The sequence below is a fragment of the Equus przewalskii genome, chromosome 2 (assembly GCF_037783145.1).
Source record: "Equus przewalskii isolate Varuska chromosome 2, EquPr2, whole genome shotgun sequence".
In the NCBI taxonomy this organism is placed as follows: Eukaryota; Metazoa; Chordata; class Mammalia; order Perissodactyla; family Equidae; genus Equus; species Equus przewalskii.
The window spans coordinates 115,940,888-115,955,942 of NC_091832.1; the positions used below are offsets into that span (position 1 = coordinate 115,940,888).

At 41.6% G+C, this 15,055-nt stretch overlaps 1 protein-coding gene across 1 annotated transcript in view; it reads right to left on the reverse strand.

The window, feature by feature from the left end:
• The window catches only part of MCUB (mitochondrial calcium uniporter dominant negative subunit beta), an 83,669-nt gene that overhangs the window by 8,390 nt on the left and 60,224 nt on the right, over positions 1 to 15,055 (reverse strand). Inside the window, exons 2-4 of the mRNA XM_070611754.1 lie at positions 12,214 to 12,289; positions 11,285 to 11,455; positions 7,136 to 7,240 (exon numbers count right to left, since the gene is read on the reverse strand). Of these exons, the coding sequence (XP_070467855.1) occupies positions 7,136 to 7,240; positions 11,285 to 11,455; positions 12,214 to 12,289 (352 nt within the window). The remainder of the gene's footprint in view (positions 1 to 7,135; positions 7,241 to 11,284; positions 11,456 to 12,213; positions 12,290 to 15,055) is intronic.

Sequence of the window (15,055 nt, forward strand, 5' to 3'; positions counted from 1 at the left end):
GCCTAACTCCTGGCCAGATAGACATACAACCTCACACTAAAGACCTATGTGCTTCAGTTTCTATTACCTAATACATCAGGTCTAGCTTTCAGCAAAAAATTACAAGCCAAGGTAAAAGGCAAGAAAAAAAACTATCTGAAGAGACAAAGCAAGCAACAGAATCAGAATCTGATAGAGCAGAGACTGTGGAACGATCAGACTGGGAAATTAAAACAAACATGATTAATATGGTAAAGGCTCTGAAGAAAAAGTGGACAGCATGCAAGAGCAGATGAGTAACGCAAGCAGAAAGATGGAAACTCTAAGAAAGAAGCAAAAGGAGTTGCCAGAAATGGAAAACACTGTGACAGAAATGATGATGCCTTTCATAGGCTCATCAGTAAACTAGACACAGGGGAGGAAAGACTGAGCTTGAAGATATGTCAATAGAAACTTCCCAGATGAAAAGCAAAGAGAAAAAAGAATGGAAAAAAAGGAATATCCAAGAACTGTGGGATAATTACACAACATATAACATGCATAATGGGAACACCAGAAGGAGAAGAGGGAGAGAAAGGAACAGGAGAAATATCTAAAGTAATGATGGCTGACATGAAAGAAAAACTCTCTTTAAAAAAGAGTTAAAACTTCTGGTTTCAGGTCTGGCGTGTAAGGAGCTTGCAAGTCGTCACTCCATCCTGACAAGTAAAAGGCTGAACAAACTGAAAATCAATACTCTTCTTAGATCTGTAGGGGAATGGAAGTCACAGGGCAAACCACTGCCCACAAAACTGGAGAGAGAGGTGAACACAGAGAGTCACAGCCTCCCAGAGCAGACGACCTCAAGCAGCAACTTCCGGGCACCAGTGCTGGGGTAGGAGACTGAACTGTAACTGAATTGCTGGAGGGTCTGCGTGGACAACTCAGAGTTAAAAAGCCCAGTGGGACGCAGCTTTGGCCGGGCATGCCCACTCTTTCATGAGTTTTACCTCTAGGAGTTCTGCCAGGTCCCCACAGTGAATACTGGAGAAAAATCCCCTGTGCTTCCAGCAGGGGGAGGGGAAAAGTAGCCACTTTGAAATAGATCCGAGCATCTATTCTTCTTAACAAGGCCTGTACTCAAGAGCAGTCATGTTACCAGAGCCTAACTTATTGGAATTTTAAAAGAGTCCAACTGACCTAGGAAAAGGAAAACATTCACCTCTAACTCCCTCCAGCCTTCCACATGGGGAAGGGAAATATTCAGCTCCAGCACCCTCTAGCCATCCTGTCCTACCTAAGGAGGGGATTAAACTGAGAAGCACTTGGGAGTTCACAGTCCAGGGGCACAGGCTCATTAAAGACTGAGACACAGGACTACAGAATGCTTCCCCTCTACCCCATACCTTACAATCATATTACTTATTTACCACAGTTCCCTTTACTCAGTGTGTCATGTCCAGCTGGCAACAAAAAATTACAAGGCATACTAAAGGCAAAAATCACAGTCTGAATGGACAGAGCAAGCATCAGAACCAGAGGCAGACAGGGCAGAATTATAAGACCAGTAATTTGAAATAACTATAATTAGTATGCTAAGGGCTCTACTGGAAAAAGCAGACAACATGCAATAATAGATGGGTAATGTAAGCAGAGAGATGGAAATTCTAAGAAAGAATCAAAATTAAATGCTAGAGATCAACAACACTAACAGAAATGAAGCACACCTTTGATGGGCTCGTTAGTAGCTGGACATGACTGAGGAAAGAATCACTGAGCTTGAGGATGTCAACAGAAATTTCTCAAACTGAAAAGAGAAAAAAACAGAACAGAATATCCAAGAACAGTGGGACACTACAGAAGGTGTCACATACACACAATGGAAATACCAGAAGGAAAAGAAAGAGAGAAAGGAACAGAAGAGATATTTGAAGCAATAGTGAGTGAGAATTTCCCCAAATTAATGTCAGACACCAAACTACAAATAGATCCAGGAAGCTCATGCATGATAAATGCCAAACACAAAAAAAGAAAGAAAACACCCTACACCTTAGCAGATCATGTTCAAACCACCGCTAATCAGAGAAAACAGCTTGAAAGAAGCCAGAGGAAAAAAAACCTTATCTACAGGAGAGCAAAGATAAAAATTATATCCAACTTCTCAGAAACTATACAAGCAAGAAGGGAGTGGAGTGAAATACTTAAGGTGAGGAGAGAAAAAAAAACCAACCTAGAATTCTGTATCCTGCAAAATTACCCTTCAAAAGTGAAGGAGCAATAAAGACTTTCTCAAACAAGTAAAAATTGAGGGAATTTATTGCCAGGAGACCTGTCTTGTAAGAAATGTTAAAAGTTCTCAAGAGAAGGAAAATGATACAGGTCAGAAACTCAGATCTATATAAAGAAAGGAATTCTACATTAGAAAAGGAGTAAGTGAAGACAAAATTAAAACATTTTTCTTTTTCCTTATTCTTAATTGATCTAACAGTACAGTTTGCTCAAAATAATAATGGCAAAAATGTATTCAATGATTATGGCTTATGTGTAAGTGAAATGAATGACAGGGATGGAAGGGAAGAATTGGGAACACTTGGTTATAATAGGGCCTTGCCATGCCCATGAAACAATATATACAGTGTTATTTGAAAGTGAACTTGGATTAGTTGTAAACGTATATTGTAAATTCTATGGCAACAAGTAAAAAAGTAAAAAAAAAAAAAGAAGTATTACAAATATGCTAAGAAAGAAGAGAAAATGCAATCATATAAAGTGCTGAATTAAAACCACAAAAGGCAGGGGCCAGCCCCATGGTATAGTGGTTAAGTTTGTTGTGCTCTGCTTGGGCAGCCAGGGTTCACAAGTTCAGATCCCGGGCACGGACCTACACTACTTGGCAGCCATGCTGTGGCAGTGTCCCACATACAAAATAGAGGGAGATTGGCATAGATGTTAGCTCAGGGCAAATCTTCCTCAGCAAAAACAAAACAAACACAAAAGGCAAAGAAAAAGTGAAAGAGGAAACTAGGAACAAAGAACAAGGGTAACAAATAGAAAACAGTAACCAATACAGTAGATATTAATCCAACTATATCAATAATCACTTTTAAATATCAAGGATCTAAAAACACCAATTAAAAGATGGAGATTGTCAGACTGGATCAAAAAACCAGACCCAACTACAGGCTGTCTACAAAAAACTCTCTTTAAATATAAAGACATATATAGATTAAAAGTTAAAGGATGGAGAAAGATAATACCAGGCTAACACTAATCAAAAGACAGCTGGAGTAGCAATATTAATTTCAGACATAGCAGAGAAAACAGAGCAAGGAAAGTTACCATGGATAAAGAAGGGCATTACATAATGATAAGAGTCAATTTTCCAAGAAGACATATGAATCCTTAATGTGTATGTACCTAACAAAAAAGTGTCGAAGGATGAGGGGGAAACCCGACAGAACTGCAAGGAGAGAGAAATGAATCCACAGCTATAGCTGAAGACTTCAACACCTCTCTATCAAAAATGGAGAGATCCAGGGGCCAGCCCCGTAGTGCAGTGGTTAAGTTCACAGGCTCCACTTCAGTAGCCTGGAGTTCACAGGTTCGGATCCCAGGTTCAGACCAAGCACTGCTCGTCAAGCCAGACTGTGGCACCATCCCACATAAAATAGAGGAAGACTGGCACAGATGCTAGCTCAGTGACAATCTTCCTCAGGGAAAAAGAAGAGGATTGGCAACAGATGTTAGCTGTTAGCTCAGGGCCAGTCTTCCTTAAAAAAAAAAAAAAAAAAAGGAGAGATCCAGCCAGCAAAAAAGTCAGTCAGGACACAGTTGAACTCAACAGCACCATCAATCAACTGGATAGAATTGACACCTATAGACTACTTCATCAACAAAAGCAAATTGCACATTCTTCTGAGGCTCAGAGGGAACATTCACCAAGCTAGGCTTCATTTTGTGCCATAAAACACACTCAAACAAATGCAAAAGAACAGAAATCCTACAATGTATGCTCTCAGACCACAATGGAATTAAAGTACAAATAACAAAAAATTTAAAGTAGTAAATAACAAAAGGATAGCTGGAAAATCTCAAAATGTTTGGAGATTAAACAGTACACTTCTAAATTACACATGGATCAAAGCAGAAATCTCAAGAGAAATTAGTATTTTGAACTAAATGAAAATGAACATACAACTTATCAAAATTTGTGGGATCCAGTGAAAGCAGTGCTCAGAGGGAAGTTTATAGCATTGAATGCATATATATTTGAAAGGAAGAAACATCTAAAATCAATAATCTAAGTTTCTACTTTAGGAAACTAGAAAAAGAAGAGCAAATTAAATTCACAATAAGCAGAAGAAAACAAATAAAAATTGGAGCAGAAATCAATGAAATTGAGAACAGGAAATCAATAAAGAAAATCAATGAAACCAAAAGCTGGTTCTTTGAAAAGATCAATAAAATTGATAAGCCTCTAGCCAGGCTAAGAGAAGAAACAAATTAGTAATATCAGAAATGAAAGAGGGGACATCACTGTCGATCCCATGGACATTAAGAGGATAATAAAGGAATACTATAAATAACTCTATGCCTGCAAATTTGATAATGTAGATGAAATGAACTCATTCATTGAAAGACACAATCTACCAAAACTCACACATGAAATAATAGATAAGGCCTATTCCCATTGTCTACTAAAGACATTGAATCAATAATTAATAACCTTCCAAACAGAAAGCACCAGGCCCAGGTGGGTTCACTGGTGAATTCTACAAAACATTTAAGGAAGAAATTATACCCATTCTCAACAATTTCTTCCAGAAGATAGAAGCAGAGGGAGTACTTCCTAACTCGCTCTATGAAACCAACAAAACCCGAATACTAAAACCAAACAAAGACATCACTAGAAAAGAAAATTACAGACCAATATCTCTCATGAACATAGATGCAAAAATCCTCAACATAATATTAACAAATTGAATCCAACAAGGTGGAGAAAGAATTATACACCATGATGAAGTGGGATTTGTCTCAGGTACGTAAGGTTGTCTTGATATTCAAAAACCAATTAACGTAATCAATCACATCAACAAGCTAAAGAAAAATCACATAATCATATCAATAGATGCCAAAAAGCATTTGACAAAATCCAATACTCATTCATAGTGAAAACTTTCAGCAAACTAAGAATAGAAGAGAACTTCCTCAATTTGATTAAAAATATATATATATATACAAAAAGCCCTACAGCTAACATAACATTTAACAGTGAGAAATTTGAAGCTTTCAGGGAAAAGGCAGGGTGTCTCCTCTCACCACTCTTTTCAAAATCATACTGCAAGTCCTAGCTACAGCAATAAGACGAGAATAGGCAATGAAAAGGTCAACGGATAAAAGGAAGAAATAAAGAGTCTTTGTTTGCAGATAATATGATTATCCATGTAGAAATCTGAAAGAATTGACCAAAAAGACTCTGGAATAAGTGATTATAGCAAGGCTGAGGATACAATGTTAATATGCAAAAGTCAATTGTTTTATTATATACCAGCAGTGAACAAATTGAATTTGACATAAAAACACATGACCATTTACATTAGCACCCAAATGCTGGAAAGACTTAGGTATAAATCTAACAAAATCTGTACAAGATCTACATGAGGAAAACTACAGAACTCTGATGAAAGATACCAAAGAAGACTAAATAAATGGAGAGATACTCCATATTCATGGATAAAAACACCTAATATTGTCAAGATATCACTTCTTCCCAACTTTTTCTATAAAGTCAACACAATCCCAATCAAGATTACAGCAAGCTATTTTGTGGATATCAACAAACTGATTCTGAAATTTACATGGAGAGTCAATAGACCCAAAATAGCCAACTCAGTGTTAAAGAACAAAGTCAGAGGATGGACACTCCCCAACTTCAAGACTTACTACAAAGCTAAAGTGGTCAAGACAGTGTGGTACTGGTGAGAGAAGAGACAAACAGATCAATGAAACAGAACAGAGAGCCCAGAAATAGACCCACATAAATACAGTCAACTGATCTTTGACAAAGGAGCAAAGGCAACACAACGGAGCACAAAGTAGTCTTTTCAACAAATGGTGCTGGAACAACTGGACGTCCATATGCAAGAGAATGAATCTAGACCCAGGTCTTACACCCTTCACAAAGATTAACTCAAAATGGATCACAGACTTAAATGTAAAATGCAAAACTGTAAAACTCCTAGAAGATGATATTGATGACCTTGGGTATGGTGATGACTTTTTAGATACAACACCAAAGGCACAATCCATGAAAGACGTAACTGATAAGCTGGGCTTCTTTAAAATTAAAAATCTCTGCTCTGTGAAAGACACTGTCAAGAGAATAAGAGGATAAGCCACAGACTGGGAGAAAATAATTGCAAAAGACAGTTCTGATAAAGGACTGTTACCCAAAATATACAAAGAACTCTTAAAACCAACAATAAGAAAACAAACAATCCAATTAAAAATTCGGCCAAAGACCTGGACAGACACCTCACCAAAGGAAGGAGGGGTGACTAGGCAGAGCACAGAGGACTTTTAGAACAGTGGAACTGTTCTGTATGATACTACAATGTTGGATCCATGTCATTACACATTTGTCAAAACTCATAAAATGTACACCACCAAGAGCGAAACCTAATGTAAACTATGGGCTCTGAGTGATGATAAGGTATTGATGTAAGTTCGTGGATTGTAACAAAGGTACCACTCGGGCTTGATAGTGGAGGAGGCCGGGGGTGGGCAGGGGCATCTGAGAACTCTACTGTCTGCTCAATCTTGCTGTGAACCTAAAACTGCTCTCAAAAATAAAGTCTAATAAAAAAAAGAGTTCAGAGCTGCACAACAATGTACTCTGGAGTTCGTGATTTTCAGGCCCACCTCCTCTTAACCCAGTAACGTCAGATTAAGCATCCAAGATCCTAAAGTGAAGTCTTAAAAGAGTTTATGAAACTAAAAGCCCTACCAGGCAACTTCTCCTCATTGATATCCCTGCTAGAAAAGCTTAAACATTGGTTCTCCAAAGCCTTCCTGGTCATTTGGTTAATTTAAAAGATTCTTACGACACACTTGCTCCCTGTAAAAGTCCCACAGCTAAAGGGGAATGTTAAGATGGCTGCATAGCTGTATTTCTTACCCTTCTTGGGGCACCGTACATCATATGTTATTTTATTAATGACAAGTTTAAAATCATTCATTAGCAAAATTCCCATCAAGGTTGAGGCTGGAATCTCACTGCCATCTGAAAGAAAAAACATGTCCTTGCTTTAGAACAGTAATAACCATTTTCCAACACAGAAAAAGACTTACTAACCCAAGTCTTGAACACAGTACAGTCATGCGCCACTTAACAAGGAGGATACTGCGTGCTGATACATGTGTTGTTAGGCGATGTCATTGCTGCGTGAACACAAATCTAGGTGGAACAGCCTACTACACAGCCAGGCTATACAGTACTCATCTTATGGGACCACCATCGTATGTGCAGTCCGTTATTGACCGAAATGCTCTTATGCGGCGCTTGACTATAGTCGACGTTTGCCTTCTGTGGGGCTCCCCAATACCCAATACCATTCCCATTGGGAGGAACGCTCCCTTGCTGCTCTACCTTCCATTACACTGGACCAAGCAGAGCAGGCAGGTGCTCCCTCTCTCGCCCTCTGTCGGCTGGGCTGGGATCCAGACTGACGTCCCTGCCGAGACTACATCTGCAGAGAGTCATGCAAAGACTGGCAGGGGGGACCTCTTCACAGCACTGCCAGATCAGTGGAGGCATGGGGTGGGGGTGGGGGTGTCAGCAGCAGAGCCCAGCAGGCCATTCGTGGGCTGGCCTGGTCTTTGCTCCTGCCCTCCCTCGGGTCCTGCCCTGTTCTGAGCGTGGGTTGTGTCACTTTCAATTTCAAAGCCTGCTGACACACTCCTCTGTTCAGCCAGGGTCCGTTTCTGCTGCTTACAGCCAAGCCTCTGCCACATGTGTATAGGCACACAGGTCATAACATTTTTAAAAACCTGCCTTTCTCTTATTTTTAATGACTACAGGGAATTGATTTGCGTTAGTTAACAACTTGGTAGCAAAAACAGCGCAAACCACCAGGAGCCGGGCTCCCTCCCTTTCCACCTTGGGAAGGAGGAAAAGAGGCAAAATTCGAGAGGTTGGGATGGCAGGGAGGGTGCGGACACAATGAAGCCTGAGGAGTAAATCTGCTTTTGTGGGGCTTACTTTTGGGGGTGGAGAGAGGCAGGAGAGAGTCTAAGAGTAATCTCAACTATCCTAGGACATTTCAGGAAAAAATCTTTTGGAGAATTTTAACCTCAGTGTCCTTTGCACAGATTCTCATTTGGCCTAGTTTTTGCTGTTATATTTTGGAAGTAAATTTTAATGGAACCCAGGTGCTAAGAAGGCAAACTCACTGAACAATAAGCCCAACCTGGCGCTGGGTGGGGGTTTCTCGTTCTATCGATTCTCCTTCAGAGCAGCCACGTGTAATTACGTGACACCAAGTGCAGGGTGTGCATTTTCCCTCAGCCTGGCATTTGCTTGGTTACATCTGACCAGAACTATTTCCGCTACATTAATATTGGTGACGACAGGAACACTGCTAGTAAAACAGGACGACGCTGGCTGCTGCCTCCTGCCTGGCTCTCTCTAGTTCTTCTGTTCCAGGAGGCAGCAAGCCAAGTCTGCACCTGGCTCTGCTCCTAAAACTTGGCTGTTTGGGTTCCTGCTCATCAGTGGGTGTGAGACCATTTTCCCAGGAACTGCCAAATAATTCAACCCACACTACAGGCAAAACTGTAACAAGCTTAGAACACTCTTTTCAAGCCCAAATTAAATGCAGGCAAATTCCACCCACAGAGCCTCTTTCTAAAGAGATCAGCAACACACCAATTGTTTTATCTGACTTTGCAAGTGTCATTTAAAAATTTACATTTAAATGACTTCAAACCAGCTCCTTAAAATATTAATGTGAAAAGATGCCAGCTGAGCGTGACTTCCCAGTTGAACACCGTGTGATCCTTTACACTAATACAGGATCAGCAGAAGACGCCCTGAAACACTACCAGGAGCCAGCGACACGGTGGCAAGTTTTCCACCTATTCTTGGGCAAGTATTGATTTCAACTGCAATAAAGTGTTTCACTCAGTCCAAAGAGCTCCTTTTCTCTAAGATTTCTCATCTTTTTCTCTATGCTTTAAGTTCCAAAGCTACTCGAATAGCTTTTAGAAATAAGCAGGGTCAATGTCAATCATTGTGATGTGGATTAAGGCCGCCCCAGCTAGAGAAGCCCAAGGTGACCTGGCCTACATGCCAAACTATATGACCCGGTGGATTTTTTTTAATGGTATGAATTAGGGCTGCCCCAGGGAGAGAAGCCCAGGGCATCCTCACCTACATGCCAATCTATATGGCCAGATTCGTATCTGAAAGTTATATGACCGCGCAATAACCAGACCCCATCTGCACTGAAATCATTTAATGACTTTTTACATCATCTTTTCTTTTTCCAGTAAAAATAAGTCACGTACCCATGCCTTATAAAATTAGCCCTAACCCTCAACTCAGGGCAGCAGCAGGAGCTCTGACTGCCCATGGGTCCTGTCCCCATGCCTACAGCTCTTCACTGCCCATGGGTCTTGTCCCCATGCAGCAGAAGCTCTGACTGCCCATGGGTCCTGTCCCCATGCAGCAGAAGCTCTGACTGCCCATGGGTCCTGTCCCCATGCTATCCCACACTATTCTCTAAATAAAAAGAGCACTACTGCCAGATCTTGAGAGTCCAAGAAATCTTTCTTTCGACTCCTCGGCTCACCGACCCCGCATCAATTGTGTTAACCTCTCTTACTTCATTCATTTCACAGACGCTTACTGAGTACTCACCCCCAGGCACGCACTGTGCCTGGTGCCCTCCTGAGCTCCGGGTTTGCATCTGAGCTCTCAGAAGCTCAGGAAGGCAGGCCCTGGGCCTGTGGGGAAGGCCATGGGTGTGGAGGGCTCCCATGATTGGGGACAATGTCTGCCTGGTTCAGGCATGAGGGATTAGGCCATTGTGGCCATAGGACTATAAAACCTTACTCTCTGATCCTGGTTTTATGAGGAAGAAAGCTCCCTTTCCAGTTAAATCCAAAATCCTTACAATAACCTACAAGAAGGCTTTCCCCAACCTGCCCCTCCCCTCCTTCACCAGCTGCCTCCTCTGCAGCTGCGGTGCAGCTGGCTCCCACCTGGGGCCTCTGCCTGCAGACTCCTCTCCATCCGCAAAGCTCCCGCAACTCTCCCGTCTCCCCTCAGATGGCACCCTCATGAGCTCCTCCCCTCAGCACGCCCACTCCCACCTCCCCGCTCTGCTGCACGCTTCTCCCCAACACCTGCTACCTAACACGAGATACACTTGAGTTCTCCTCTTGTTTCTTTCTCCTCTTAAAATGTGGGCTCCACGAGAGCAGGAGTTCTGTCCTCCTGTTCTCCACTCTCCCTCCAGCAGCTAGAGCAGGGCCTGGCGTAGGTTAGTGCTCAGTAAACATCTGCTGAGTAAATAAATTCTTTAATCTCCATTTTTCCAACTACTCTATCCCTTAATTGGTTCTGAACATGGACAGGGAAGAAGAATGTTTACTTCCTTTTCAAAACGGCAACAGTAATCACTAACTTTTAAATGTTTATTCTAAACATGTGACAATACAATAAAATGACAGTGCAGACTGACTCATTTGTCTCTGTTTGTAGACTCCGTCTGCTGGGCTGCGGGAAACAATTCTTTACTCTATTTTAGGGGCAGGAGGTCTAAGACCATTTCAGACCACAAAGACATAAAAGCTACATCCTAAATTTAAAGTGTCTAAATGATTAACCACTTCTGCTGGTATTAAAAAATATATACATATTCTTCCTGAGAACTTATTCTACCAAAAAACATACTGGGCTGTAATTGCTTTATAACAAAGATCAATGAACTATGCATGTGTATTATTTATTCCTTGGCTATTTGGCTATTTTAATCATTGAAACTGCATTTCGTTTTCTAATTTTTCAAATTTTGCTGAAAACTGCACGGTAATGACTATGTTAAAATTTTCTCAGAGAAAAAATTTGGGGGCTAAGTAACTGAAACTCACATTAAACTCATTTCATTAATTTCTTACTCAATAAAGTGAATGTTTTTATATTACTAATGTATAAAAAAGAACTCAGCAGAAGCCAAGGGTAGAAGAATCAAGTTCTTTCTAGCAAAGTGAAAAACCGAAAGTTCAGAAGAGAAAAAGAAGTGTTGAAAGCCTCTATTCATACCTGCTGTGAGGACAGCGGTGCTCTTGACCCCCTTATCTTCATCTCGTAGGTCCTGAAGGAACGAGCCGACCGTTGACAACATGGGCTTCACTACAAATTGACATCGCTCTTTTCTGGACGGCAGAGTAAGGGTTATCAACGGAAGGCCATGTCTATAGTTAATTGTTATTTCTGTTAAGGAAAAAGATGATAATACAGGAATGGATAAAATTCAGGGTTTTGTTTGTTTGTTTGTTTTGAGGAAGATTAGCCCTGAGCTAACTGCTACTGATCCTCCTCATTTGCTGAGGAAGACTGGCCCTGAGCTAACATCCGTGCCCATCTTCCTCTACTTTATATGTGGGACGCCTACCACAGCATGGCTCGCCAAGTCATGCTATGTCCACGCCCGGGATCTGAACTGGCGAACCCCGGGCCGCCAAGAAGCGGAACGTGTACACTTAACCACTGCACCACCGGGCTGGCCCCTAAAATTCAGTTTTAAAAAAAATAACTTTAAAGTACAAAAAAGGCATGCTGAGACATGGAACTCCTAAGTCTCTGAATTCCTGTAAGCATTTGTATTGCTCCTAGAGTGCCTTCATTATGCTCCAGTTTACATATTCCACAGCATTTTCCTACAGCAGGGCCATGAGTTATTACAGCTACCTGCGCAGAGTCCTCCTAGGGAAACAGGTAGGTTCTTGAGGGCAGAAACTGCTTCCAGTTCCTCCGTAATTGCTCTGCTGGCTGCGGTGGGAGTTTGCCAAAAGACATCAGAGATGTTATGGGGGCAGAAAAAGGAGGAACTGAACTCAGCCAGGTGTAGGGTGGGATGGGGTGGGGGGAATGCAAGAATAGTCTGTTTTGCTCAGAACTCACCTTCTCACTTTACTTGGGAGAATGGGAATAAGTTAGCATAGAGTCCAAGAAGCGCTGAGACAGCTTACCATCAGGTGGCGCCACTGTACTACAGAGGCGTGGTTGATGGTCTTTCAGAGTTCCACACAGCTTCACACACAAGCCCTGTAAGAAAAAAGGAGATTTTTTATTTTAGAAAAAGTAGGAAAGTTGAAATAAGCGTCCTTCTTAGAGATTCCTTTTAACCTTGTATGACAAGCATGATGGCACTGCAGGTTCCCACACATCCCTGGGCAAGCCCTCAGAGAAGCCCACTAAACCCTGTTGGCCACACACCTGCGGCCAGGACAGCATGCCACAGTGGTGACACTGGACAGGAGTCTCACACTGGCATCTGAGAACTCCTGAAAATGTTAGAGTCCTATGAGAATTTTTTAATTTGGTTTTTCCTTTTAGGTGATAATCTAAAATAAATGGATACAAGCATATTATAGATATTTGCTCCTCAAAGTATGGTCTCCAGACCAGAAGCATCAGCATCCTCTTGGAGCTGATTAGAAATGCAGACTCACACGCCCAGCCCAGACTCCCGGAATTATCTGCACTTTCACAAGATGCCCAGCTGATTCTCATGCACATTAGACTCTGATAAACACTGCTCTAGGTCTGAGTGGTCTAATATGGTAGCCAAACATGGCAATTTATTTATTCAAACAACTTATTTAAACTAAAAAAACAGTTTACCCATTTATTCCACCTACCCCTGCCTTGACAACCACCAATCTGTTCTCTGTATCTATGAGCTTGGTTTTTTGTTTTTAGATTCTACATATAAGACAGATCATATGGTCTTTGTCTTTTTCTGTCTGACTTATTTCACTTAACCTAAGGCCCTCAAGGTCCATCTATGTTGTCATAAATGGCAAGATTCCATTCTTTTATGGCTGAATAACATTCCATTGTATACATACACCACAATTTCTTTATCCATTCATCCATCAATGGACACTCAGGTTGTTTCCATATCTTGGCTATTGTGAATAAAGCTGCAGTGAACATGGGGTGCAGATGTCTTTTCCAGTTAGGGTTTTCGTTTTCTTCAGATAAATACCCAGAAGTGGAATTGCTGGATCATATAATGGTTCTATTTTTAAGTTTTTGAGGAACCTCCATACTGTTTTCCATAGTTGCTACACCAATTTACATTCCTACCAACAGTGCACAAGGGTTCCCTTTTCTCCACATCCTCTCCAACACTTGTTATTTCTTGTCTTTTTGATAATAACCATTCCAATAGGTGTGAGGTGATGTCTCATTGTGGTTTTGATTTGCATTTCTCTAGTGACTAATGATGTGAGCATCTTTCCATGTACCTGTGGCCATCTGTATGCCTTCTTTGGAAAAAATGTCTATTCAGATTTTCTGCTCATTTTTTAATCAGATTGTTTGGTTTTTGCTGTTGGGTTGTATGGGCTCTTTATATATTTTGGATATTAGTCCTTATCAGACACATGATTTGCAAATATTTTCTCTCATTCAGTGGGTTGCTGAATGGTTTCCTTTGGCATTCAGAAGCTTTTTAGTATGTTATAACCTCACTTATTATTTTTGTTTTTGTTGCCTTTGCTTTTGGTGTCAGATTCAAAAAATTATCACCAAGACCTATGTCAAGGAGCTTACCACCTATGTTTTCTTCTAGGACATTTATGGTTTCAGGTCTTATGTTCAAGTCTTTATTTTGAGTTAATTTTTGTGTATGGTGTTAAGATAGTGGTCCAGTTTCATTCTTTTGCATGTGGCTGTCCAGTTTTCCCAACACCATTTATTGAAGAGACTGTCCTTTCCCCATTGTATATTCTTGGTTCCTTTGTTGTAAATTAATTGACCATATATGTGTGGGTTTATTTCTGGGCTCCCTATCCTGGTCCATTGATTTCTGCATCTGTTTTTATGCCAATATCATACTGTCTTAATTACTATAGATTTGTGATATAGTTTGAAATCAGGGAGCATGATGATTCCAGTTTGTCCTTCTTTCTCAAGATTGCTTTGGGATCCAGTGTCAAGATGGCAATGTAGGCAGACTCTGAGCTCACCTCCTCCCACAGACAAAACAAATTTACAACTATTCTTGGAACAATTACCCCTGTGAGAGAGAACTGAAAACTGGATGAAAAGAACCCCCACAACAAAGGACAGTGCTGACTGAGGTGGAAGAGGCAGAAATTCCTTTTTGGAGAGGAAAAAGCCATAGCTTAGCCGTGGTGCTTCAGTTGGGAGCAATCTTAAGGTATGCAGCCTTCCCTGGAAGAGGGGGGAATCTGAGCCAGAGAGCTTTGCCACAATAAGCAGCTGTTGGACTCGGCACAACCAAGACAAGTGTCATACTATTTGCCTTTGCTGGCTAGTAACAACAACAATATCCCCAGAAAAGCTATCGGACATAAGGGAACAAAAAGCCTGCTTTTAAAGGCCCACGCACAAATTTATCCATTTCGGAAAGCAACCTAAAATCACCAGAAAGAAAGGCGCACAATCCTTTGGTGAAAAGAGACTCACTTGATAGGCTCTGGGCACATCTCGGTGAGAGGTGAGACCTCCCCAGGCTGGGACCACCTCCCCAGGGACTGAGACATTGGTGGTAGCCATTATTGTGACCTAGTTCAGGTGTGCTGAGACAGATGCTGGCAGATGTCATTGGAGTTCTTCCCATGGCCTCTTAGTGCAAGGGTCTGCCCCACCCACTAGAGCACTGATTTAATCCAGCTCAGCCAGTGCAGACAGCCTGCCCTAGGGACTGGCCCCATCCAACAGCAAGCCCTCGGGCAACTTGTGGGCCCACACAGGAGGGTGCCTAGAGCCTCTGCAGCCAGGTGAATGGGTCCACCTCTGTGGGGCAGGGCATGAATGAGGGGTGGGCCTGCATTGGCA